Source organism: Yarrowia lipolytica, chromosome 1D (assembly GCF_001761485.1).
Source record: "Yarrowia lipolytica chromosome 1D, complete sequence".
Taxonomy (NCBI): Eukaryota; Fungi; Ascomycota; class Dipodascomycetes; order Dipodascales; genus Yarrowia; species Yarrowia lipolytica.
Genome location: NC_090773.1, coordinates 943,503 through 968,174, shown reverse-complemented (window position 1 = coordinate 968,174; position 24,672 = coordinate 943,503). Strand labels below are relative to the sequence as shown.

The 24,672-nt window shown below is 50.6% G+C and overlaps 8 protein-coding genes across 8 annotated transcripts; 6 read left to right on the top strand and 2 right to left on the bottom strand.

The window, feature by feature from the left end:
* Positions 1 to 1,394: 1,394 nt before the first annotated feature.
* On the top strand, positions 1,395 to 4,694 carry YALI1_D09667g (uncharacterized protein; the record flags this gene model as incomplete). Its single annotated transcript, XM_502535.3, has 1 exon — positions 1,395 to 4,694. One exon carries the CDS (start codon positions 1,395 to 1,397, stop codon positions 4,692 to 4,694), a length of 3,300 nt encoding a protein of 1,099 aa, XP_502535.1.
* A 1,082-nt stretch (positions 4,695 to 5,776) lies between these two features.
* Positions 5,777 to 7,792, top strand: YALI1_D09623g (uncharacterized protein; the record flags this gene model as incomplete). Its single annotated transcript, XM_502534.3, has 1 exon — positions 5,777 to 7,792. One exon carries the CDS (start codon positions 5,777 to 5,779, stop codon positions 7,790 to 7,792), a length of 2,016 nt encoding a protein of 671 aa, XP_502534.3.
* A 3,731-nt stretch (positions 7,793 to 11,523) lies between these two features.
* Positions 11,524 to 12,828, top strand: YALI1_D09566g (uncharacterized protein; the record flags this gene model as incomplete). The annotated part of the gene is made up of 1 exon (XM_502533.3): positions 11,524 to 12,828. The coding sequence occupies one exon, from the start codon at positions 11,524 to 11,526 to the stop codon at positions 12,826 to 12,828; it is 1,305 nt and encodes a 434-aa protein (XP_502533.3).
* Positions 12,829 to 14,677: 1,849 nt separating this feature from the next.
* On the top strand, positions 14,678 to 15,805 carry YALI1_D09534g (uncharacterized protein; the record flags this gene model as incomplete). Its single annotated transcript, XM_502532.3, has 1 exon — positions 14,678 to 15,805. The coding sequence occupies one exon, from the start codon at positions 14,678 to 14,680 to the stop codon at positions 15,803 to 15,805; it is 1,128 nt and encodes a 375-aa protein (XP_502532.1).
* Positions 15,806 to 16,591: 786 nt separating this feature from the next.
* YALI1_D09504g (uncharacterized protein) lies at positions 16,592 to 17,749 on the bottom strand (the record flags this gene model as incomplete). Its single annotated transcript, XM_502531.3, has 1 exon — positions 16,592 to 17,749. The coding sequence occupies one exon, from the start codon at positions 17,747 to 17,749 to the stop codon at positions 16,592 to 16,594; it is 1,158 nt and encodes a 385-aa protein (XP_502531.1).
* Positions 17,750 to 18,391: 642 nt separating this feature from the next.
* Positions 18,392 to 18,844, bottom strand: YALI1_D09493g (uncharacterized protein; the record flags this gene model as incomplete). Its single annotated transcript, XM_068282647.1, has 1 exon — positions 18,392 to 18,844. The coding sequence occupies one exon, from the start codon at positions 18,842 to 18,844 to the stop codon at positions 18,392 to 18,394; it is 453 nt and encodes a 150-aa protein (XP_068138748.1).
* A 455-nt stretch (positions 18,845 to 19,299) lies between these two features.
* YALI1_D09488g (uncharacterized protein) lies at positions 19,300 to 20,172 on the top strand (the record flags this gene model as incomplete). Its single annotated transcript, XM_502530.1, has 1 exon — positions 19,300 to 20,172. One exon carries the CDS (start codon positions 19,300 to 19,302, stop codon positions 20,170 to 20,172), a length of 873 nt encoding a protein of 290 aa, XP_502530.1.
* A 2,668-nt stretch (positions 20,173 to 22,840) lies between these two features.
* On the top strand, positions 22,841 to 24,502 carry YALI1_D09453g (uncharacterized protein; the record flags this gene model as incomplete). Its single annotated transcript, XM_502529.4, has 1 exon — positions 22,841 to 24,502. The coding sequence occupies one exon, from the start codon at positions 22,841 to 22,843 to the stop codon at positions 24,500 to 24,502; it is 1,662 nt and encodes a 553-aa protein (XP_502529.2).
* Positions 24,503 to 24,672: the final 170 nt, after the last annotated feature.

The following is a 24,672-nucleotide window of genomic DNA, read 5'->3' as shown; positions in this document are numbered from 1 at the left end:
AGTACCGCAATCTGATCCCCCGCTCGTGCTATAATCAGTCCCTCTTTATCTGGTCACGTTCGTAGTATATGCTCTGTTAAGACGTGAAACAATGCGTAGTCGTAGTACAAGTAGCTGCAGTTGTAGTAATCAGCGCCCCCTCAGCAAAAACATTGCTGGTAACGACGACGACGAATGCTATTGACTCGGAATCTGATGGAAATCCAGCTCACGACACCATTTCTACCCCTTACCATCCAAAACGCCTGCAAAAGTCCTGATCTCCGTGTCTCACACTGGACCCACTCAGCCGCACTAGCGAGCCAGGTTCCGACAAGATGACACTTGTGCGCGTGTCATAGGGTCAAGATGAGACATCTCATCAACTCCTTCAATGTAATTTTAGTGTCTCGTTCATTGTCACATTTCTGACAGGTTTCTGATGTGTTTTCCCGTCATAATATCCAGGGATAATTTCCCGCCCATAATATTTTCACATTCCAGTCCAAGATCACCAGTAACAACTTCAGGAGACCGTGATAGTGACACAATATTGCCGTGTAGAAAGGGAGCTATAAACAAAAGTGTGGTGGGTGTCTTTTTGGCCGGTTTATGATGACCATGGTCTCATTTGCAGGGCGATTAGTCAGATAATGGACATGTAATTAAGTGTTGATATCTAACTAAATGTACAACTAAAATGTCAAGTAAATTTCAATAATACTTTGACTGACACTTGACTGACACTTGACTGACACTTGACTGACACTTGAGAACACATACTTCACTTCAACCACTACTATGTGTACCCACAAACGGGTGAAATTCACCAAAAAGTCTTGTAACTTTTTATTGTCGTGTAGTAATCAGCTGAGCGGCACAAGTACGAGTACAAGATACCAGCACCTCTCTCGGTAATTCCATTGACATCATCCATTTCTGTCTTTGTGTGTATCCCCACACCTGACAATACGGCATAGCTACCCGAAGTACTGACATACGGTAGTTGCGAAGCAGTCTCTCAAAGTGCACGGTAGAAATTCCAATCAAAGTGCGTAATTTCAATCTCAATGAAATCCCCAAATGTACACAAAAGGCCATCGGATAGACAAACACTGGTTCTTTTAATTTTTACACACAAGTATCTTTCATCTCTTCCTCCCTCTCCCCCAAAATTACTCTATCATATGCACTCGCACTCACACAGTGCAGCTGCTGCACAGCCTCCACACACTCACACACTCACACTCTCTCTCTTAGACAAAGAACAAGCTTTTTGGTCTTCCCAACTCTTCACGTGACTCGTGCGACACAAACCCAAACCGAGCCCAGAGAGGCCCACTCCACACTGATCACCACGCTCCAGAATATCGTGACAGGCGCCCGTTTCCTTAACTTCCTGTCCTTGAGCCACCATGGGAGCTGTACCCTCCAAACCAGATGACCCTCTCGGGACCTCGTGCTACATGGATCCGGCGTTTGTGGTCGACCGCATCTCCGTCATGAGCACCTCTTCGTCGTCAGCAAAGGCCATAGCCGCCAACAACAATGTGTCACAGGCCAGCGTGCGCAATTCCGGTGTGCTGGCCATTTCGCAAAAGCCCAACGAGCAGGTCGATGTGCTTACTCATCTCGTTACTCCGCTGTGCCAACTATTACTTTCCTCTGCCGACCACACTCGCAATGTGCTGACGACGGCGAACGACTTTGTGCAGGATCCAGACGATCCCTCTCGCTTCCTGGTGAGAGTGCGTCTGCCTCCAGATGCCACGTGTCTCGCCCAGTTCGGTATCCAGCTTTCAGACAGCATTTCAGGCGGAGCTCTCATCACAGCGTCCTCGCCCAAAGAATTGCACCACTTCATCACCAACGAGTTCTTCCACGACCCCAACATCCACACACGGTCCAACGTAGCCTTCCTCGGCGACTTTACTCCGGGAAAGATGGAGTTTGTATGGGAACTATCACATCACCTGGGTAAGGGACCTCTCTACTGCTGTTTTGTGGAGTACGACAAACGACAAGACAGTCTACGGACGCTGGCCCAATTCAAGTTCTTTGCGGATACACAGACGACAACGCCACAGGTGACGTCAAAGCTCTCCAATCTTGCCTTATCGCCTTCTTCAGCTACCCAAGGATCTTCCCCCTCCACAAACCTCACACCTCCATCTTCAGATATCACATACAACTCAACCGCATCCGCCTCTCCAGGATCGCCAACGTCGCCGCTACGGTCTCCAAAGACTAACGTGTTTGATGCCTCGTCGCCCCTCAAACTAGCAGAACCCATGTCGCTGACACAGGCTCTGTCACAGCAGGACGCAATCAAGGGCCTGGGACAGAGCGTCGATTCTCTGCTGGAAAAGAGCATCAGTCCTGCTGACGTCCCGATCCAGAACGGAGACGATGGACCTGTCTTTCGGGCCACCATCCAGTCGCTGGAAAAGAAGACCCGATCTCTCAAGGCGCTCATCAAGCGGCTTTACAAGCAGGCTGTGGTGGTATCTGAGCGACAATCGGAGCTCGCAACAGAGTACACGCTTTATCTGGACTATATGAAGGATATTGACGGCATCCAGGTTGCTGCCGGGGCGACGTGTGAGCAATGGGTCCAGATCGCAGCCTGGCTTAACTCGTCCAATGTCGATCTGCAGATGCTGGTGCTAACGCCGCTCAAAAAGTTTTACGAAAACGAAATCAAAATGTTCGAGGGCCACAAGAAGGACTTTGACGACGAGTCGCGCGAATACTACTCGTGGCTTAGCAGGTACCTGGGCCAAAAGTCCCCTCCTAAGGCGTCGAAGTCAGATTCCAAGTACCAGGACAAGCGTAAGGCGTTTGAACTCAAGCGGTTCGACTACTTTACATACCTCACAGACCTGCATGGAGGACGAAAGATGCAGGCTCTGACTCTGAGCATTTCTCAGAACGAGGAGAAGCAGCTGGCGCGATTTCTGGCACTATCGGCTGGCATTCAGGCGTCCAAGCCCAAAATTGACCGACTGGTGGATCATGTAAAACAGGCGAGCAAGGATTGGACCAGAAGCAGAACCGACGTGGAGATTCGACGCCGGCAGCTCGAGAGAAGCATTGAGGCGGGCGAATCGACTCTTCCCAGCGCGCAAAACACACAGGCTCCTTCATTAAGTGCAGCCCTCAGTAATTCAAACAACAGTGGCAGCACCAACAACCTTGGTGCTGGAGCTCCAACAGCTCCCAATCTCTCCTCCACACCCATCCCCATTCCCACTCCCATGAGCGGACCCGGAGCACCTACCAGGTCTCGTTCTCAGGGCGCTAATCGAGCAATTCCCCGGCTCAATACCTCACTCGGAGGCATGCAGGGTGCTCGGTCTGCTGTTCCTAGCCTTCCAGCTCTTCCCAATCTCACACCCTCCGCTTCTGCATCTAATGGCAGTTCCACAGCCCAGAATATCAAGTCGCTGATCATCGACTCGCCCCCAAAGCCCTCAAAACGTCACTCATACATTGAGGATGTCAGTGATCATCTGAATTTGCAACAACAACAGCAGCAGCAGCAACAGCAGCAGCAACACAGCTTTGAGGAGCTGTCTCCTGACTCGGCAGAGCACAAAGAGGGCCTGTTGTGGTCCATGGACCCATCTACCAAGAACATCAACAAAAAGACGGTTGGATGGCACAAATATTGGGTGGTGCTCGCTGGTGGACGGCTCTCCGAGTACAGCAACTGGAAGCAGGGGCTGGAGGCTAACAGAACTCCCATCGACCTGAAAATGGCGCTTTGTCGAGAAGCTCGAAACTCAGACCGTCGGTTCTGTTTCGAGATTGTCACTCCCCAAACCAAGCGGGTGTACCAAGCCACGTCGGAGGATGATCTGGCCACGTGGGTGGCTGCTATCAATGGAGCAATCAGTACGTCGTTGGAAAACGTTTCTTCTCCTCCTCGTGAGTCGTCTGCCCAAATGGCCCAGCGGGAATTATCCCGGTCCCCTCTGAAGGACAATGGGGCTCATTTGAGACGAGTGGTGAGTTCTTCTGCCGGTACAGCCATTCCCGGGTCTGGCGCTCCCCCTTCAATGAGCCAGGCCCCTCCACAGATGGGCCCCATGTCTCCGGACGTGTACAAGTTGGCGGTGTCTATCGATCCATCCAACAGCACGTGTGCAGATTGTGCGTCGACGCAGGGCGTCACGTGGATCTCCCTGAACCTCATGGTGATCATCTGCACGCAGTGCTCGGCTGTGCATCGGTCGCTGGGTTCACACGTGACTAAGGTTCGGTCCCTGACGCTTGACACGCGCGACTTCACGCCGGCGGTGATCGATGCGATTCGCCAGGTGTGCAACCGAACTCTCAATGACATTTACGAGGCCAAACTTAGCGACAAGTCGACGCTGGTCAAAAACAGAGAGCATTTCATCCAAAACAAGTACGTTTCGCGCAAGTACGCTGCTCCGCTGAACGGCAACCAGGCGCTGATCGATGCAATCGTGGCCCATAATGTGCTGGAGCTGCTGCGGGCCGTGTTTGCAGGCGCAGATATCAATCTGCCTGTAAACGACGGTTTGTTGATCTACAGTCTGCGGGCCAACCCTGTGCATTTTGCCATTCCTGAGCTGCTGCTGCTCAACGGCACCAAGGTACCCTCCATTGAGCTGAGCGGCAAGGTGTCATTGTCCGAGGAGGCCAAGCGGTATCTATTGCAGAAGGTGGAGAGGGCGAATGAGTAAGAAGGTGGCCCTGGTGCCATCGGGACTGCCACTGCGACTAGAGTGGCAGGTAGATATTTATCCATGTTAATTAATACTAATGTCTAACAACTAAACTGGAGCTGCCTGTGTATCATTGTGAGAAAACTGTAGGCCAGTTATATAATTACGCTGGTTCTACTTACCAGGTTTAGTATAGCACTATAGGTATACACTCTAGGGTGTCAGCACGGATATACATAGATCTGAGGTACTCGTGGTACGATGCACATTGTGTATAATAATGTAGTCTACTTGTGTGCCCCCCTTGATTAGGCGGGTGGTAAGTTCAAGAGATGTGACCACCTGGATACTAGTAGCTACGCTGACGAGTAGAAGATACCAATTAGTACTTCTTTCTTTTGAGACAACTGACTATAAAAAGTCCAGCTATGGACTCGCAATTCGACACTGGTTCTAATGGAGTATGCCATTTTCTCTACGGAGAAGTTGGGCTTTGGGTGTGTGTCCTGCTGTTCCTACGCCCTCGTAAAGGGGGTCTACTAGTACGTGCCGTACACTGTACCTTGACTGGATCTCCGTCTAGGTATTGTAAATGTACACTGTAGACCACGGAGCTGTGTCGGTTGAAATGGTCACGTGAACTGATCCACTGGTCCCTCGGCATGTCATTATCTGGCTTCTACTGGAATACGCACCGGTTTCACGTGTCCAAGAAAACTTTCTCTGGAACGATGAGCTATCGTGTTCCAATTTAGGAGGTGTAATTGATATGCAGAGAGGGTGCCGATCAACATCACCACAGGGACAAGAGTATGAGGAATTGTCTGATTCGAGTTGCGAAAAGTACGATCAACGCCAAAATTACAAATAAATGGATCCTTAGTTCCATACTCGAGTTTTTTTACATCCTTTGTGCTCTACAACACAACTCGTCGCGGTCACGTCACACGCACGTACGCAACACGACAACCTAAACAATAGCTTAATCTAAACAGCGCGCCTTTGTGCGAACCTGTCCCATAATACAACCCTCCTACTTGCGGAACTGTAGCTACTTGAACGTTTTACTTCTCTCCACCGATCCATTCGCTAAACGTGGAATGTCCAATCATTCCTCCAGTGCTTCTTTTTCGACTGTCCTTCAAACCATCAACATGTCTCCTCCGCTTCGAAAACACCGCTCTCGATTCCCGCTTTTTGACAGTGTACAGAGAGTGTCCTACTCGTACTCTTCCAAAAACAGCACTGCAAACCCGTCCTCTGCCAACGTCACCGGCTACTGCGACAACGTGTTGGACACAGATACCCAAGATGAGCTGTCCAAGTGTCACAACCCCGACGAAGTGGTTGCTCTGGACGTTGTTCTGGGCAAGGGCTCGTTTGGAAAGGTGTACAAGGGCCGCATTCGAAAGACCAACCAGGTGTGTGCTGTTAAGCAGGTGAACCTGGACGAGGAAGACGATATCGACGAAATCGCCCTCGAGGTCAACTTCCTGGCGTCTCTCAGATGTCCCTTCATCACCGAATACTACGGCTCTGTGGTGGACAACAGAGACTACACTCTGTGGATTCTCATGGAGTATTGTGGCGGCGGCTCGTGCGCCGATCTCATCAAGAGCCAGCCGTTTCGAGAGGACCATATTGCAGTGGTCATGAGAGACACGCTGCGAGGCCTCGAGTACCTGCACAAACAGAGAAAGGTGCACAGAGATATCAAAGCCGCCAACATTCTGCTTACGACCGAGGGAGATGTCAAGTTGGCCGATTTTGGAGTCTCTGGCGAGATGGGACTGTCCATCAAAAAGATGAGGTCCTTTGTCGGTACTCCTTACTGGATGGCACCTGAGGTGATCAGCAAGGCTGGATACGACTACAAAGCTGACATCTGGTCGCTTGGAATTACCGCCCTCGAGCTGGCTGACGGCTCACCTCCCCTCTCGGGTCTTTCTCCCATGAAAGCCCTCTCCGTCATTCCAGACAGAGAGTGCCCCAGTCTGCCTCACGGGAACCAGTTTACCGAGCTGTTCAGGGAGTTTATCGATGCGTGCATGTGCAAAGACCCCGACAGCCGTTCGTCGGCCACCCAGCTTCTGACTCTCAAGTTTGTGAGGACTACCAAAAGGCCCTCTATTCTGGTTCCGCTCATCCAGCAGCACCACAAGTTTGTACGCAAACTGAAGCCTGCGCAGAAACGCGTTCTCAATGCCCCGCCATACAAGGGAGAGCAGACCGCCTGGGACTTCAGCAGTGACGCTCCCACCACCCCCAGTCCTCTCATTTCAGCCGCCTCGGCCAGTACATTTACTACAGCCTACACTGATGCAGCCGAGGGAGACGAGGGCGAGGAAGGATGGAAGGAAGCGGAGAAGGAACAACTTTCGGAGTACCCCCAGCCCTTCAACGGAGTGTCTCGAACTCCAGGGATCTCCCACATTGAGATTCGGCCGGATTCCAGCCTGTCAACTGCTCTGTCGATTCACCACCCTGAGAAGAGGGCTCGATACGAGACTCCGCCTCCCTCGTCGCCCGTATCGACTGTGCTACAGACAATCCCTGTTCAGGCAGAGTCTTCCCTGCGCTCCTTTCAGCAGCATGCATTCCCTCCGTACACTCCGAATCAGTCTCCTCAGCGTTCTCCAAGTCTGTATCCTGATCAGAAGCGGGCACAGCTCCTCTCCCACCTCATGTCTATCGAGCAGGAGTACCCCGGCATCTCCGAGGAGCTTCTTGTGCAGGTGTGCCACTCGTCTCCTCGAGGCCCGTACTCGGCGCTCTCTCCCCCCATATCTTCCAAGTCAGGGTCCTCTTCCCCTGGTCGGGCAGGAGTGAACGCCGGAAACCGACCCTTTGGTGCGTTCCACCAGTCAGGCATCATTTGCCCCCTGCCCCGGTCTCCATTGACGGCCGCCACGTCTGCCGCTTCTTCGCATATGGCGCCACAGGCCAGTCCTCTGAAGCGCACCCACAGTGTATTCCACAAGTTTGGCTCTAACAGTCCCAAGATGGCTACCACGGATACGAATAAGGAGGGATACTATCTCGCGCCCGTGACACCTCCTCCGGGTCCTCGTTGCCAACCCAGTCGTGTTGACGTTACCCAGTGGTCAGAGCGGTGATTGCGACTACGGTTAGAGGCGATACCTTCGATGGGATACCTGTGATTACCGCCGAGATATGATATATGTCCATGACACCACGATACCCATAACATACGATACCAGGGCTAGCATTAGCCCCAAATCTCAAGGCAGGCTAGTGTTTGTTTGTAGATGGAGCGGGATTCGGTTAGCGTGGGAGTTATTATAACACGTTTGTAGACGCGTTTTTAGGCTTGAGTTTACTACGTGTTTTACGCTAATTATTGTGTTTCGAGAATGAAAATGAATGATGGTTTCGGAGAAGATTCCGGGGATGGAAGGGGTCTGAAGTTACGAAAGAAAAGGGGAGAAGGGACGTGTTTCTACGTATATAGTGAAATATTAGAACGTAGCTTAAAGGCCGGTATTGGGTCTGACTTGTACGGGGGGGGGAGGGATTGGGGCTAGTTGTAGCAGTGGTCTCAGTGACGTCAACAAACATACAAGGAATGTGACTAGTTGTGGTCATACCTGGCACTAGCTACTTGCTTGTAGTACTACGAGATAATGACTCTGGACAAAGAGAGCTGGGACGCGTGCCAAGCCCCCGCTAGATGATTGACATTCTGTTCACGATGGAGTTTCGCGTCTGGTATGCTTGTTGCAGCGTGCCAAGAGAGGAACAATGTCCGGGTACAAGAGAAGGAGAGAGACAAGGGGGGAGGGAAGAGTGCCAGCACAAGGAGGTGTTTCAGAAGGCAAAGAAGGGCGAGTTGAGGTGATGAGCAGTTGGCTTGTCAGAGGCTACAGAGTTTGCCATCGGTTCTCTTGTTGGACGAAAAGTGTTTTGATCGTGTGTGAGATATGCAGGGGTTGCCATTGTGTGGAAAGGGGTGAGAGACTATGTATGTTTGGGAGGGAGGCGAGGGAGGATGTTGAAAACAAACAAGAGAGATGCTTGTGATTATGAGAGAAGGGAACATGTGACGGGTCGAGTATATGAAAGAGTCGACTTTGAGCCGAGATAATAGTGCGTATTTATTGCCGCAACCATCACACTACTTGTCTAGGCTGTGACTAACTAATTACTTGTACAAATACATGTCACTAGTCCAATGATCTACTGCCACCATGGGTTACTTTTAAGTCACACTACTCCCAGATTCACGCAGGGGTGTCGAACAACGCGTTCGCGCCCTGTGTCAATATTATATCCGGCTGTCACGGTGAGTACAAGTACTTGTACGAGTATCCGAGCTTGTGTGAACTGTGACGGGAGGGACAGTGACGGGTGGGACAGTGACAGGTGGAGACAGGTGGAGACAGGTGGAGACAGGTGGAGACAGTGACAGGCTTGTGTGCGTCAGTGGAGTATTGGTACCATAGGGGCGACTCAACCAGTATGCACTTGTAAACACCGTGATCCAGCACGCCTGAGATACTTCGGGGGGAGTGCTTGTAGAATACAAGGTCACTGCACAAGTACATATTCTAAACGATTCGTAATTAGACCAACTTTTCAGATCAGCTGCCTATGCGCTGGATTGTTACTGTCGACTGCTCTCCACGCTGCTATGACAACCGCTGGTGTTGCTGCCTCCCGCAGTGTTGCCCCCCTGGAAACGCCGATCAGACGGGGTAATCGTCGGGATGCGGAGCTCAGCCTACACGGGGGCTTTGTACTCACGTGACTGCTCCGACGATCGTTCCCGTCCTTTATCTTTGTGCCTGGGTTGTTTGGGGGTCTTGGTTTCATTCCAGCACTAAGGTTGGGCTAAACAAGATACTCCAAGCCGGCTCTAATTCCGTTTCCAACGGTGATGTGATAAACGGAGGAGCAAGAATCTTGCATGGTGTTTTGTTGGTGTTATTGTTTTGTTTGCGGGCGTGAAGACAACCAACCTTGTGAGACTCTCAGGCTCGGACGCTTTCGGCGCAGTTGTTGATGCTGATGTAAGACAGTGCTCTGTAAACAGTGAGCACACGATGGAGAGGAATGTGACGATAATGAGACAAAGAGGTACGTACGACATGTTCTTGGTGCGTACTTGGTGCCTGGTTGGCGCCTATGCGTGTCTCCAAGGCATCAAAACACCTCCCACAATCTTCCCGGATATATCGCAGCATCACATCATCAGCGCCCAGCTCGTAAATGTATCACACGGCTAACATTCCTACACTGCGTGGCGCATAACAGTGGCATGGAACCACAGCTGGGGAGCACATTCCAAGCTTAGCGTCAACGAAAAGTGCAACTTGTGCGAGCGCCAGTGGAAATATTAACGATTGAAACCACCACTTGTACGGCGGTGGCAGGGTATTGGCACACTTGTTGCAAGTGGGCAATTGTCACCACTCTTTCTGGCCCACAATTCGCTCACGTTTAATCTATATATTGTGTTGTAGCTTAATATAGATAAATTGTTTACTTTTGAAACCATGGTTTGCGATATTGAGGTCTGAGTTGGTGGACTTTTTCTTTTAGCCCACCTCCAAAGGCAATGTTCTGGGGCAAAAAACGTAAGAACGGCCTCAGGGTTACTGGCCCGGCCGGTATAACGTACAGTACGACTACAATGTACGGTACTCGTAGGTCTGGCGCACAAATATACAGTTGGCTTCAAGCGAGCGCTCTCAGCAGATTTAAACATTGATCTCCATCCACGCCCTCAATATGCTCTTTTATTGATTCGTATATTGGTTATATATTGTGCGACTTACTCCACATAAGATTGGAGGTATATATTTAGGTGGAGTAATCAGGTGCAACCACAGGCAGGGCAAGACTCTGGTACAGTGCTGTAGTATTGTTGTTGTGTGCTCTCGTGATAACGCAACTACGCCAATGTCACCTCTTGCCATGTCGCATAACGGCTTGCACTAAAACTGCTCGCATTAATGCCGCTTTTTTCTTCTTGTCGTTTCGTTCTTTTCGTTTTTTTTGGACCCGTCTCTCGTCGCCCGGGTAACTTTGCCTACTCGTACGTACAGTAGTGGTGGGTTTGGTTGCACTGGTTCTTCCAGGCCAAAGTCTAATGGCTCCACTCCCGTTTTACCATTCCTGAGCCGGGCTATTTTTAGGTCTCGGTTCCGAGCCGCAACAAGCCGCAACCACGCCACGCGTTTGACTGTAGCAACGGCCTACACTACCTGTAGCGAGACGGAGACCGGGGATTTCGGGCAACGGCGCAAGGCAGACCGTCTGGAGGGCTCGTGGCTCGGCCCAGAAAGGAAGAAGCCGCTGCCCCATTGCTCAGCCCATGCGAGCCCTGCCCGTGTTTAGGTGTGTGCAGACAGCCTTGGTCCGCGTCGTGCAAAAACAGACTTTGTGCAAACAAGGTGAGACAAGGATAGATTTGCCAAATAGACTTCACGTGTTCCTAGGGGTAGGCAGTGGCAGTCCGTGCAAATCGGGGCCGTAGAGCGGACAACCAGGGCTGCCAAAGATGTTAGATGGATAGCGATTGGCATATAGGGCGCCGCAACCTCTTTTTTCAGGCCAAAATCTGCCAGTTACTCGCCTTAGACGGACCCTATTGGAACCCGTAGCCTCCCCCCTCCTCGTCACCTAGACAACCAGCCCCCAAATTCGGGTACACACAACAAAGTCAATGATCACTGAACCATAAAAAGCCTAAAAGGCTAAAAGCCTAAAACCAGCCCCCGTCTCCTCCCTCCCAAACTTGTCACAGCTTCTCTCTTATTTGTGTCCTTTTCCCTCCCACCACACTCGTTTGCTCCTGTCGGCTACTTTCCTCCACGAAAAGAAAATGCAGTTTTCCCACGCTCTTCTGGCCGCCCTCGTGGCTCTGGCCTCTGCCCAGTCCTCCGCCACCACCTCTGCATCCTCCTCTCAGCAGTCCGGCTGCTCTCAGGACATCAAGGTCCAGTCCCAGTCGGACCTCGACAAGATTGCTGGTTGCAAGAAGCTCGATGGTTCCATCGAAATCACCGGTGAGGCCGGCGTGCTCTCCATTGACGGAATCGAGGAGATCACCGGCTCCCTCAAGGCCAACAACCTGTCTACCCTCAACTCACTGACCGCCCCCAAGCTGACCTCCGTCGGCAAGGACCTCGACCTCCAGGTGCTTAACGGTCTGTCCACCCTCTCCTTCCCCGCCCTCCAGGCCGTCGGAAACCTCAAGTGGATCACCCTGCCCAACCTCGACGTTATGCAGCTCAACCAGGGTGTCAACAACGCCACCTCTGTCGTCATTTCCGACACCTCCATCAAGGAGCTCATGGGCATCAACGTCGTCGACGTCGGTGAGGTCAACATCAACAACAACCGATACCTCAAGCAGATTGCCCTCGGACTCCAGCACGTGACCGAGTCGCTCCAGATCTCCGACAACGCCCCCGGCCTCGAGGCCCAGTTTGACAGCTTGCAGTGGGCCGCCAACATCTCTTTCCGAGGTGTCTCTAAGGCCGACATGCCCAACCTGACCTACGTCAACAACTCCATCGGCTACGTCAACAACACCATCAAGAACATCTCTCTGCCCCAGCTCACCAAGGTTGGCGGTGGTATCTTCTTTGTGTCCAACTCTGAGCTCACCGACCTCAAGGTCCCCGAGCTCGAGGAGATTGGCGGTGGTCTCCAGGTCGCCAACAACACCAAGCTCCGAAAGGTCGACGGTTTCCCCAAGGTCAAGTCCGTCGCTGGTGCCATTGAGATGCTTGGTAACTTCTCCGAGGCCACCCTCCCCAAGCTCAACCAGGTCAAGGGCGGTGTTGACGTTGAGTCCAACGACTCCGGCTTCAACTGTTCTTCTTGGAACGACGCCCACTCCAACGGTGACATCCAGGGAGACTCCTACCAGTGCTCCGCCAAGGAGTCCCAGACCTCCGTTGCCCTCTCCGCCACCTCCGGTTCTGGTTCCGCCTCTTCTTCCGCCACCGGCTCTGCTGGCTCCTCTGGCTCCGCCGGCACCTCTGCCGGTTCTTCTGCTCAGGCCTCCGGCTCTTCCGCCAAGAAGGACGGCGACAAGAAGAACTCCGCCAACACTCTGCGAGGCGCCGAGATCGTCGCTGGCTTCGGTGCTGGTGCCGCCATCCTCATCCACTTGCTCTAAGCGCAATATTTATTCCTCAGAGAGGTGTTTCTTTCTACATGTGTACATCCCTAATATATTAATTAAAGTACATACACTGGCAGGTATCCCAAAATATGATAAAACGAAGAGAGAGAACTTGTACTTGTACAGTAGCCGTAGAATTGTAGTACAAGTATGAGCAGTATCACTATCTCTCGAGTATCTCAGAGCAACCAATGGACATCTGCGCAGGTGAAAGATTAGTAAGGATCTTCTGTCGATCCACCTGAGGTGCTGTTTGGAGGTAGTGCGCACACCATGCACAATATGTAGTTAAGTATCCCGTTTTGGTGATAGCAATTGGTCTTTAGAGAAAGCAAGTGAAAGAAGATAAGTTCCAGGATGATATTAATGGTGTTATCTTGTCCGTTGGGGGTGGTTTAGGTGGGATATTGGTTGTGTCGGAGGTGCAGTGTGACCTATATGGGTAAGACTTAGTATATTAGACGACTTTATGAACAATAGAGGTAATGGAAAACGGGTAACGGAGAAGGATTCTAGAAGGTTGGTTTAGTGGGTTGATGTCGTTTATTTGAGAAGATCGGATTTTAGACGACCAATTGAGGTGGTCTATTGTGCGGATATGGGTGGCCAGGCTTGATAGGCTACTAGTGACTACAGTAAGTATACGAGATTCAGATTTCACGTTGTCCAAAGGGCAGATCTGTTTGTATAATACTGATCAATGTAGAATCACGAGTCGACAGATGGGGTTCAATCACTTGCTTTGGTACCACTTGCCTCGGTGAACAGCAAGAGACGGTGTTCTCATTTGGTGAGAAACGTTCTCTGAATTTGTTAACTAATAACGGGTAATACTTGGCATTCTCAACTATTGTTCAAATGTTTCACCCTTCAAGAACAGGTGAAAGAACAGAGAAACACATTATAGGAAACATTGCAAATGCGACTATAACACAAGTATGGTAACTGGACCCTTTCTGTGCCTGAAAAGACGTCGTATCGACGGGTACGTGACCTGCGTTTCCGCTGTTTTCATCTGCTGCTAAGCTACCATAGATCTTCACGACGCTGTATAACTTCTGGGATCAGAGTATACAGGATGATAGTCCCCATACTGACCTCTACTGAAACGCTGTGGCGAATCTGGAAAGTGCAATACGTTTCGAATCATCTATTTTCCCTACCTTGAAGTATCCAGCACTCCAGCCTGCTTAGATAAGGACTTTGACAGGCCACCATATACTCTTGCACGGCAAATAATATTAGGTGCTTAGGTTGTGCTGGCCCCTGGTGCCCCTGGTGCCCGATGTGCTCTTGTTTCAGAAACGCGCTACCCTTGCTGCACATCAACGAGACCGCCGAAAGATTGAGCTAGTTGCGGAGAGCAGAATGCGAGTGTTTCTGTGTCTGTAGATATTACATGCAAGCTGTGGTATCCACACTACTCCTCTTTATAAGGGGGGTGCAATGGTTCAGCCAGGCATTTTACACTCCCCCCCAAACTCAAGCTGAAACACTTGGCCGCATTCTGGGTTCGATATCCGGAGCGTCTTCCTGAATCGGTAGACGTGCTGTACACGCCGCACTGACTACAGGGAACGGACATGGAGGTGATACGGACATGCACAGAAGCAGGTACTGTGCACGATTTATGATACGTGTGCCATTTACTGCCTGGATCATTGCAAGTGTACATGATTGCACCACATGGTCGTTTATATTTGCCCTTCTTTTTGTCACTTGTAGATGTTTTCAACTGGACTAACTTTTACCAAGCCGTAATATTTCTGAAATATGTCCCAACATTAGCTCAACAGCGAAGAAGTGCTTACAGTCTCCTTCTCACCACTGAAAATACGCTGAAATGGCCGAAAACGCCTCGAAACACACTCACAACAAAGATAACCCGCCCGCAAATCCGACCATGGCCTCAGAAGTTGCCATTCCCGTCCCCGACGCCGCCCAGCTGGTCCACCAAATTTTGTTGCAGATCCGCGCAGCGATCCTGGAATATCAGAACCTCGAGGCTCTAGGAGACCGGTATGAAGACAAGATCGAGGTGGTGACCAAACCCAAGTCCGACCTGCTGTTTCTTTTGGCTCCACTGGTGCGAACCAAACTATCCTTTGGTGCCTCTTCAGGCGCCTCTTCCAAACGATCTTCTTTTCTGTGCGACAATGGAGACGTGCCAGGTGACTACATCGACAGCTACCCACCGTGGCTGGACGACCTGACATGGGGCGTGTCATCCGAGAACCCAGAAACTGACATCATCACCCAAGTGGTGCGTGTGGCAAGACAGTTCCGGTTCTCACTGGTGCAACATGGATTTGTGAGACTCGACCCCGAGAGTCTATATGCCAGATGTCTTGTTCAGAACCTGGGAAACAAGGAGCAGATTGAAATCCGATTTGTGTGGGTCCCCGAAGAGAAGAAATGGCTCTTGCATGACTTCCTTCTTGCGCCCCAGGGTGGAGAACGAACCATGGGATACGACTCGGTCTCTGAGGCCGAGGAACGGTTCTCGACGTCTCAATCTGTGCCCTCGCCGCCGCAGAGCACGCATACAAAGGCAGAGCAAACCACAAAGAGTCCTAACGCCTCTTCCAGCTCAGATGACGATTACTGGAATATGTATGGCCAGGAGGAGGAAGAGGAGGACGACGAGGGAAAAGGCGCCATTGTAGACGCTATGGACATTGACGACATTAATGCATTTGCGGATCAGACAACTATCAAGGGGGTGGCCATTCCAAAACTGGACACTGACAACAAAACTGTCACCGGTGATGACGGAGGGGAAGACGATTACTATGCAGCTTACGACAAGGTGGAGACAGCGGTTGGTGGCGACGAGCCCGTGATTAAAGATACCCCCACCGAGGCTCATGTGGTTGAGTCGATTCGGTCGCTCAAAAGACTCTGTGAAGGCTCTGGCATTTCGCAGAGCAGATTTGCCGAGCTTGTCAAAAGAGGACTCACGGAAGATTGACTATCTAGCTGGGAGATGGAGAACGGTCGATGGAAAAAAGTTGCATAGACACTCGCTGAGCAAAAATATTATAGATGGACAGTATGTACAATCAATGGCGTCTTAATGGGGTGTCAGAGTGTGTATTGAGTGTTGGAGGAGAAAGATCATCTGGACAGACTCGGAGAAAGTTTCTAGAATCACATTACAGGTGTATGTACGATATATACGTAAAACATAGAGTGGAGTGATGGAGTGATTGCGAGGCGTGATCCAGCCAACACATCTGTTGTATGTGTTGATGAGATGATGTCGATGTTGATATCGTCAGGAGACAATCTAAGACGGTTTTGGTACCCACAGATGTGTTGGAGCCGCCATTCCTCTAGTGTAACGAACTATACGAGTGTTTTTCACACGATCCAGTTGTTCACTCACCTCGTAACTGCCACTACAAGTGATTTGTGTGTCCACTCTACCATTTTCCCCATTCACTTACCGTTATTCACTCACCTAAGACAAGATCGGTAATGGTTGCAGTCTGCCTACTTCGACTCCCTGAATACTGTCAATCTCTCGCATACAGCTCGTTCGCTACTTATACCACTGGTAGTAGATGATGTCGCCCACTGTTACTCACAAGTCACTCTTATTTTATTTATACATACTGTCGTGCACTCGCCTAGGGCTAGTCACTGTTGGTTGTTGTCCGCTCGCAACTCGCCGACGGCTGGTTGCTCGCTTCCGTACATATGCTACATGCTTGAGGTCTATCCTCTATTTGTCAGTTGGCACCAAATGCACCGTTTACTCGTCATCACTGTCAGACTCCTCCTCAGCCTCATCGAGCCAGTCAATGAACGGCTTGGCAGCCTTTCGCACCTTCTTGGAGGTCTCCTTGTCGACGTATCGCTTGGACACCTTGGTTCCCCACTTCTTGGCCACCTCCTCGGACACGAGATCGAGCTCGTAGAGCTTGAAAAGGATCTTGGGCACGGCGGGGATGAGATCGGGGTGGGTAAGGCCAACGAGACGCTCAATACCACCAAGCAAGGCCTTTTCGTGCTCGTCGGAAGCCACAATCTTGGTCAGCAGACCTTTGTGCTCATCAATCTGCTTGACAATGTCCTTGTCGAAAATGACCTGGGGCAGAACCTGGACGGTCTTGGAATCGTCAGAAATACCCAGCTCAATGGCCTTCTTGTAGATCTCCACGTCGCTGGGTTCACCCTCGGAACACCACTCTCCAAAGATGGTGTAGGCATCGTTCTCCTCCAGGGCGATGCCGGCAACACCCTGCTCGACCTCTCGCTGTCGGGCAGCAACGGCCTCGGCAGAAGTGTCGACAGTCCAGGTATCGTCGTCGGCTCGGGTAGCGGCGGCGGGAAGCTCGGATGCCTCGGCGTTGATTCGCTTGGTCAGCTCGTCGTCAGAGGGTTCGCCGTCCTCGTTGTCGTCCACATCAGGGGCCTGAGCAGAGGTGTTGGAGGCAGCTCCAGCAGCACCCTTCTTACCCTTGGCTTGCGAGGGAGGGTTCTTGACGATGAAGGTGGCGAGTTTGTGTCGGATGTCCACGGGAGTTCGCTTACCACAGGCCTTACAGTCTCGGGTAATGTCTCCGTTCTTGGTGATGATGAGCTCAGTCTCGGGGTTCTTGCAGGCCTCACAGAGCACGAACCGGTTGATGAAACCGTCCAGAGTGTCCTGCAGAGAGGCAGCGTCGTGCTGACCATTGACCAGGTATCGGTCCTTGTCCTCGGAGATCTGGGTCTGGGCTCCAAGCTCGATACCAAAGTACTTAATGACGTAAGAAGGAGGTCGGTTAAGAGCTCGGGCAACGTCAGAACCGTTGATCACGGCAGTCTTGATACCGTTACCTCGACCCTCGATCTTGGAGGTGATGGCAGGCATCTTGTACCGGTAGAAGGGGTCGGGGTTATCTCGTCTGATGTTGATCATGGACATGGTGAAGTTGGTGGTGAAGTAGTTGTTTTTGTGTCGGGGTTTTTATCTAATGTACATTCACGTACACCGGCGGGTTTGTTTTTGGGGAATCGTGGGTTTGCGAGCTGCTGGCACGGTCGAATAATGCATAAGCAGAAAGTAGAACTACTGTGTGCAACGTGATGTGGGTCGCAAATTTTTATTTTGCATTTGCATCTTAAAGTGAACTTAGTAAGCGAAGGGAGGTGGAGCACGACACTGGAGTATAAATATATAGTCCATCGACCACCAGGATGTATGATTTATATCTTTAGAACAAATATTCAATCGAATATCGTCCAAAATCATTCATTTTCCTTCCAAATAGACTTTTTCACCCTGATTTGCCCAGACCCTAGAAATCTCACACCTTCCTAAAACTATGCATAGTCTCGATGAGGCAGCAAAGTGGCAATACAGGTACGGGCACAAGTACTCGAACTGCGCCAGTGTAGTATTGTACGGATATGATGCTAATCAGATAGGGTTGTCAGTGGCATATATAATCGCCTGTCTTGATTTTTGCTTGCTCTCAAACCTCCAAAAAGCACTGAGACACGAACCTCCATCCACGGACATGTTCTTGTTAAGCCTATCTTAACTAATTCAGCGTACATAAGTCAACTAAACCAGTGTGCAGACATCAGCCAAGCGGTGCTCAAATGTGCTCATTGTAGACATGAGACTGGGCTGGGCTCTGCGTTCATCAGATAGACGGTGGTGTGGATGGTCACGTGACCCGCGATATATATGACGTGACCGGAGATATCTATCACGGGAGTTCAAATTAGGGCAAGTACCGGTAAGAGGAGTACGAGTACGAGTTGGCACTGGTAGCTGTGTCGAAAGGTGATATACCCGATACAGTACTGTAACTGGTCTCTCATTGACATCCGGCTCCTCCAGTTTTAGTAATGTGCACAGGTAAACGAACGCACGATCTCGCCATGTACACCTCCCCTCTTTCTCTCTCTCAACGCTTACATAATCCACTCTTCTCCTCTGCTCACCCGAGACACCCAAACAATAGCCCTTTTCGACGGTTGGCCCTATACAGCAATTATGACCCACGTGCATTGCTCGTCTGAACTTTGCTTGGTGGTGAGCCAAATGGGTACAAGTGGTTATTTGTAAGCCGTGAGAAATATTTAAAGAGGAAAATTTGGTAAAAACGACACGGGGAACAAAATGAACTTTTCAGATTATCTGTGCGACCTTTGGGGCCCCTTCTGGTGCAACCGTGCTACGTCCTCTCACCACCACTTTTGCATTAACTTTAAGCTCAACATCTGGTCCTGCTTGGAGGAACACTGTCTTCAAGAAACGTCATCAAATCGGTTTGTACAGCTGTGCCAACCACACGATCGGTGTCCCGCCTTCGAGCACATACTTCCCATCCCGCCTGCTACCTTCTTCAACTCTTTTTTCGCCCATTTCCGCTGTTCAACGACGCAAAACATGTTGTAACACACCGTTGTTGCATCTGCCCCGCCCGACACAAGACCCGCTCAAAGACACAAATACACATACCAATGACCCTGGCCGACACTCTTGCGGCCGTGCACGACAACGCCGAGGCGATCCAGACGGTTTCTCTGGACACCCGGATCAAGGAGGAGGTGACTCAAGATGCCGAGGATTCTGGCGAGTTAGACAAGACGTCTGGTGAGATCCAGGAATCGCATGAGAAGGAGACCGAGGCGCAAATCAAGGCGCAGAAGGACGCCATGGACATGGCCAAGGCCGAAATTGACGTGGCCGAAGGCTCCGTGGACGACCAGGACGTGTCTGAACTGCAAAAGGTGCAGCGAGCTCTCCACCAGGCAAATCAGCCCGTGCGAATCACCCAGCAAAAAACCGGAGTCACGCTGCCGGCAATGAAACTGATGACGCCGCCAGACGGGGGTTGGGAGGTGCCCGAAAACTTCTCAATTGTGGTGGGCCAAATATACCGGTCGTCGTTCCCGCGGCCCGAGAACTTTGAATATCTCAAGCGGCTCAAGCTCAAGAGCATTCTCGTGCTTATTCCGGAAATCTACCCCGATGAAAACCTGCAGTTCATGAAGGAAAACAACATCCAGTTCTTCCAGGTCGGCATGTCCGGAAACAAGGAGCCGTTTGTCCACGTGCCTCACGACGTCATTACTCGGGCCCTGGAGATTGCCATTAACCCCGCAAACCACCCATTACTCATCCACTGCAACCGGGGCAAACACAGAACAGGCTGTCTTTCAGGCTGCATTCGCCGCTTACAGGACTGGAGTCTCACCATGATCTTTGACGAGTACCGCCGCTTTGCCTATCCCAAGGCCCGGCCTCTGGACCAGCAATTCATCGAGCTGTACGACAGCACCGAGGTGGTTAAACGAGCATGGGACTATGGCTGGTTGCCATTACAGTGGTGAGCACCGACTCACTACCAACAATTTACAATCTGACAGTAGACTCTGTCACATTATGACTCACTAGCTACATAATGTACCATATAGAAACGTGACGCAAGTGAGTGACCGCAGGTCACGAACGGACAAGAACCATTTACGTCATTGGGGTTCATAGGGCTCCCCAAGTCTCTGCACACAGTTGTGCTGGATAGTAGTGCGTGCATCGAGAGACTGATCGAAGGAGGATCAGATATACAATGAAGGTGCAGTTGTGATGGAAGCAGTTGGTGGAGTGGTGTGTGGTTAGATGAATGATAAAACTACTTGTAGCATTACAAGTACACCCGACAAACCAACATTACGGGTCACGTTAGAGTACGAACAGCTATATAGTATAGGCACAGTCATGCTGATGACAAGTTGAGATATAGAAGATGCTGTTATATTTTCCTGACCACGAGAAGTTGACCAATGGTTCTCTAGTGACTATGGAATGGGGTTTCTGAACTCCACAACTAAACATTTACCGCGTAATGACAACTTGGAGACACTCACATACTACAGCAAGCTCAGCAGACTCCACAGAGACATTATACCATTATTAACAAATATTGCAGAATATTTTTGAGATTTCTACCACTGGCTTGTGGTTTCGACTCGATTGCTTTTCCCTGCCTCATCCTCTTTTGTTTCCTTCTCAGTCTCTGTTCATCGTTAACCCTGTGTATATCCAACAGGCGTGGACTGGTATTGCTTCGAGACGTTCATATGAAAGGTTCAGAGGACGTCATCGAAAGAACAGAGACTTCGTTTAGGATAAGTAGCTGGTATTAGTTAGCACTGGTAAAGGTGCCGGGGAGAGCAATAATTGTAGCTGCCTGGTGGTGGCATTCTCATTCACGAGGAAGACTTGAGAGGGCTCTCGAAGAGCGAACACAAACACTAGAAGCCCATGAACTTCGCCAAAACGAATCCAGCAGCTACTCCGCTCTTCTTTGTCTTCAACAGGGTTGGATTGCCGTTTCTGGATCGCATGGATCGCGGGAGCGTAAGTTAAGCATGGAAGTCATGTTGAGTCATTTCGAGTCATGTTGAGTCATTCAGCAGGGGTTGCATGTGCTCAGAGTATTCCACGTGATCAGTGAGCATCATAATTGGTTGTTTCTTGTCTCAACTGACCGCCTCCTTGCTCATAGGCCGGACCAGAACTCTTCTCGAGGTAGTAGCTTCAGAGGAGCTTAGAAAGCGACATTCTGAAGTCGCTGAGTGCCTCAGATCATACGGCATTGTCAAAGTCTCTCAATACCGAACCTGCGAGGCGCTAACCGCTTCAATACCCGCCATGAAACCAATATCGTGGACTTCAGTATCCATGGTCAACTTTATCGACACAACCATGAATGCAGAGAGAGCAACTTCTGTGACAACGGTCGGTAATATCGGGCTCAACTAATAATAGATGACAGATACACACACTACTGTAATCTCTACAGGCAGTTGCACAGTTGATATCTGCAAATTTCGCCCCGATCCCTCTTCACAAGAACTAAAACAGGTACAGCCTGGGATAGCCTCACATCGGCAATTCCACAGAGTTCCATGGACTAAGGATAACTTGGCTACTGGTAGCTAAGTTGCCAACGGTACACAAATTAACGTCAGTTTACTTGTTTGACAGTACTTCTTGTACAGTAACTTTGAGCGTTGCTATTGGTTATACGACTCAAGTGTTTGGTACTGTAAAAGTACTCGTACGGAAGAAGGCAGGAGGATGCACAAGCTACCTGTTCACATAATGCAATCATACAGAGGTCACCAACGAAAGGTATCCTTTGTACACTACTCGTAGAGCCCCATCTCACCATAGCAACCAAGATATAAGTACAGATTGATCTCTTAGCAGTGTCTTGGATCCACCTGAGAACAACGCCTTTGCCTACTAGTAGCTAACTCCCAAGTTAGCTTCCGCCATCTGCACCTGTTGAGTCATTTGAGTCATCCCGGATCGTATCAAGATATGCCGTTTCGTTTCGCCTACAAAAATTTTCCCACTCTTTTCCCTTGTCTCCGTGACTCCCTTGTCTCGCACGGGTCAGACGATACGATCTTGGCGGCGCTTGGCTGCATACGGCGATTCGGTTCTGGCTGGAGCGGTAGTGATTGATACAGACACAAGACTGGCCAACGACCGGCCAACGACCGGTCAAGGACGGTCCCCGTAGAAAACGGCGCTCGCCTACGATACTTGCACTAGCCAAATACGGCGTTAATTTCTTTTCTTTTCATCTGGACGGTAATTTTTCTCTTATCGTTATGCTTTCAAGGTTTGGACTATGAGAGTCAGTTTCAGACTGAGGGGGCGGCTGAAGGAGGATGAACATATGTCGTATATTGGAGCTGCTGAGGATAAAAAAGAGGTGGAGTCGTGGAGGACCGAGTCTGAAAAGTTGATTTTCCAACTCTCCTCGCTTCCAAACTCCTCCTTCACCAACTTTTCAACTCCCCTTTCCGTAGCCACCCTTTTTTTCAATATGCAAAACTTCAGACTAACTCCAGCCAGTTAGCCACAGTTTGACTCAATTGACTCAAACCTTGCGCATGGCCATGCCTGTTACCCTGATATTTTGAGTCATGTATAAAGAGTGGAGAGGAGCGAGTGCTCGAGTCTTGCGAGTCATTCAAGCGAGCCATGAGTCACTACCACGACAAAAACGATATCTCCACTTTTGTGGAGTCGGGTTCTACCAGACCCGTGTCCGCCAGCTCCCTAGACTCTTCTATCCGTCCCCAGTTCCCCGAATCCCATCTCTATGACGACGAAAAGCCTTCTCCAGATGTGTCTGTACACTCGCTGCCCAGAGACACATGGTTCGAGAAGTTCATCTACTACTCGTCTAAGGTCGACTCTCTAGGTGTGGAGCTCCGGGGTATCCAGCGTATCCCTCTGGATGAACGAAAGAAGGCCGATACCAAGGCGTTTATCGACATCTCGCTGTTTTGGATCTGTGCCTGCGGAGGTCTGACATCCATGCAGGGCATGATGCTTGGTCCCCTGGCCTTTGGACTGTCTCTGAAGGACTCCCTGGTGTCCGGTCTACTCGGTGTGTTTCTGGGATCCGGAGTGGCAGCCTATGGAGCTACTTTCGGACCCCGTTCGGGACTCAGACAGCTTGTGGGAGCCCGAATCTTTGCCGGCTGGTGGCCCACCAAGGTGTTTGCCCTGCTGTCCATCATTGGAGGCCTGGGATGGTCAATTGTCAACTGCGTGGTCGGAGGACAAGTTCTGGGCTCCGTGAGTGATGGAAAAGTGCCCCTAGAGGTCGGTATCACCATTGTCACCGTCGTCTCTTTCTTCACGGCCGTATTTGGAGTCCGAGCAGTCATGTGGTTCGAAAAGGTGTTTGCGATCCCACTCAACGTGGTCTTCCTGCTGCTCTACGTCTGTTCCCACAGCTATTACGACGTGCACGCCAAGAGCCAGGGCACCCATCTAACCATTGCCGGCAACTGGCTGTCCAACTTTGCTGCCTGCTTCGGAATCACAAACACCTGGATGCCTTTGGCAGCAGACTACTACGCCCAATACTCACCGTCGGTCAAAAACTGGAAGATTGTCACCGTCACCTGGCTGTCCATCTTCATTCCCTCGGCCTTTGTAGGTGTTCTGGGCACTCTTCTGTCCACTGGAGTTAATACCAACACGGAATGGGCCGCTATCCACGACAAGTGGGGCAACGGAGGACTCATCACCGCTGGATTTGCCAAATGGAAGGGCGGAGGAAAGTTCCTCGTCGTTCTTCTCTTCATTTCCATCATCTGCAACAACATCCTCAACACTTACTCCTTTGCACTATCCATCCAAACCTGGGGACGAGCCGTCATGAGAGTCCCCCGGTGGTTCTGGTCGTTCATCTGTTGCTGTATCTACTTTGGATGTTCCATGGGAGGACGATACAAGCTGTCCGAGTACCTCAACAACTTTCTGCCCATGATCGGCTACTGGGCCCACATCTTCTTTCTGCTCATTCTGCTGGAACAGATCCTCTTCCGACGAAAGAAGCTGCCCGTGGAACCCGGACATGAGGACGAAAACGACCCCTACTACAGATGGTACCTGTGGGACTCGCCCGAGAGACTGCCCCACGGAATCGCGGCCTTCTGCTCCTTTCTTCTGGGAGCCACAGGAGCCGTTCTGGGTATGTCTCAGGTCTACTTCCAAGGCCCAATCGCCAAACATGTTGGTGCCTATGGAGCTGATCTGGGTCTTGAAGCTATCACCTTCTTTGTTTGTATCAGCTACCCGATATTCAGATACCTCGAGGCGAAAAGGTGGCCCGAGCGGTTTGCTTGATTATTTATTGTAATTGATTATCCACCAAGAGCTGTGGAATGTGCGAAGCGACAAAGAACTCTTGATCAGAACGTAGCACGTAGTACTCTGTTCATTAACTTCACGCACGCGCTAAACACGCGTTACACCGCTACATCTTTATCAATCATGCCTATTATTTTATATGGTCA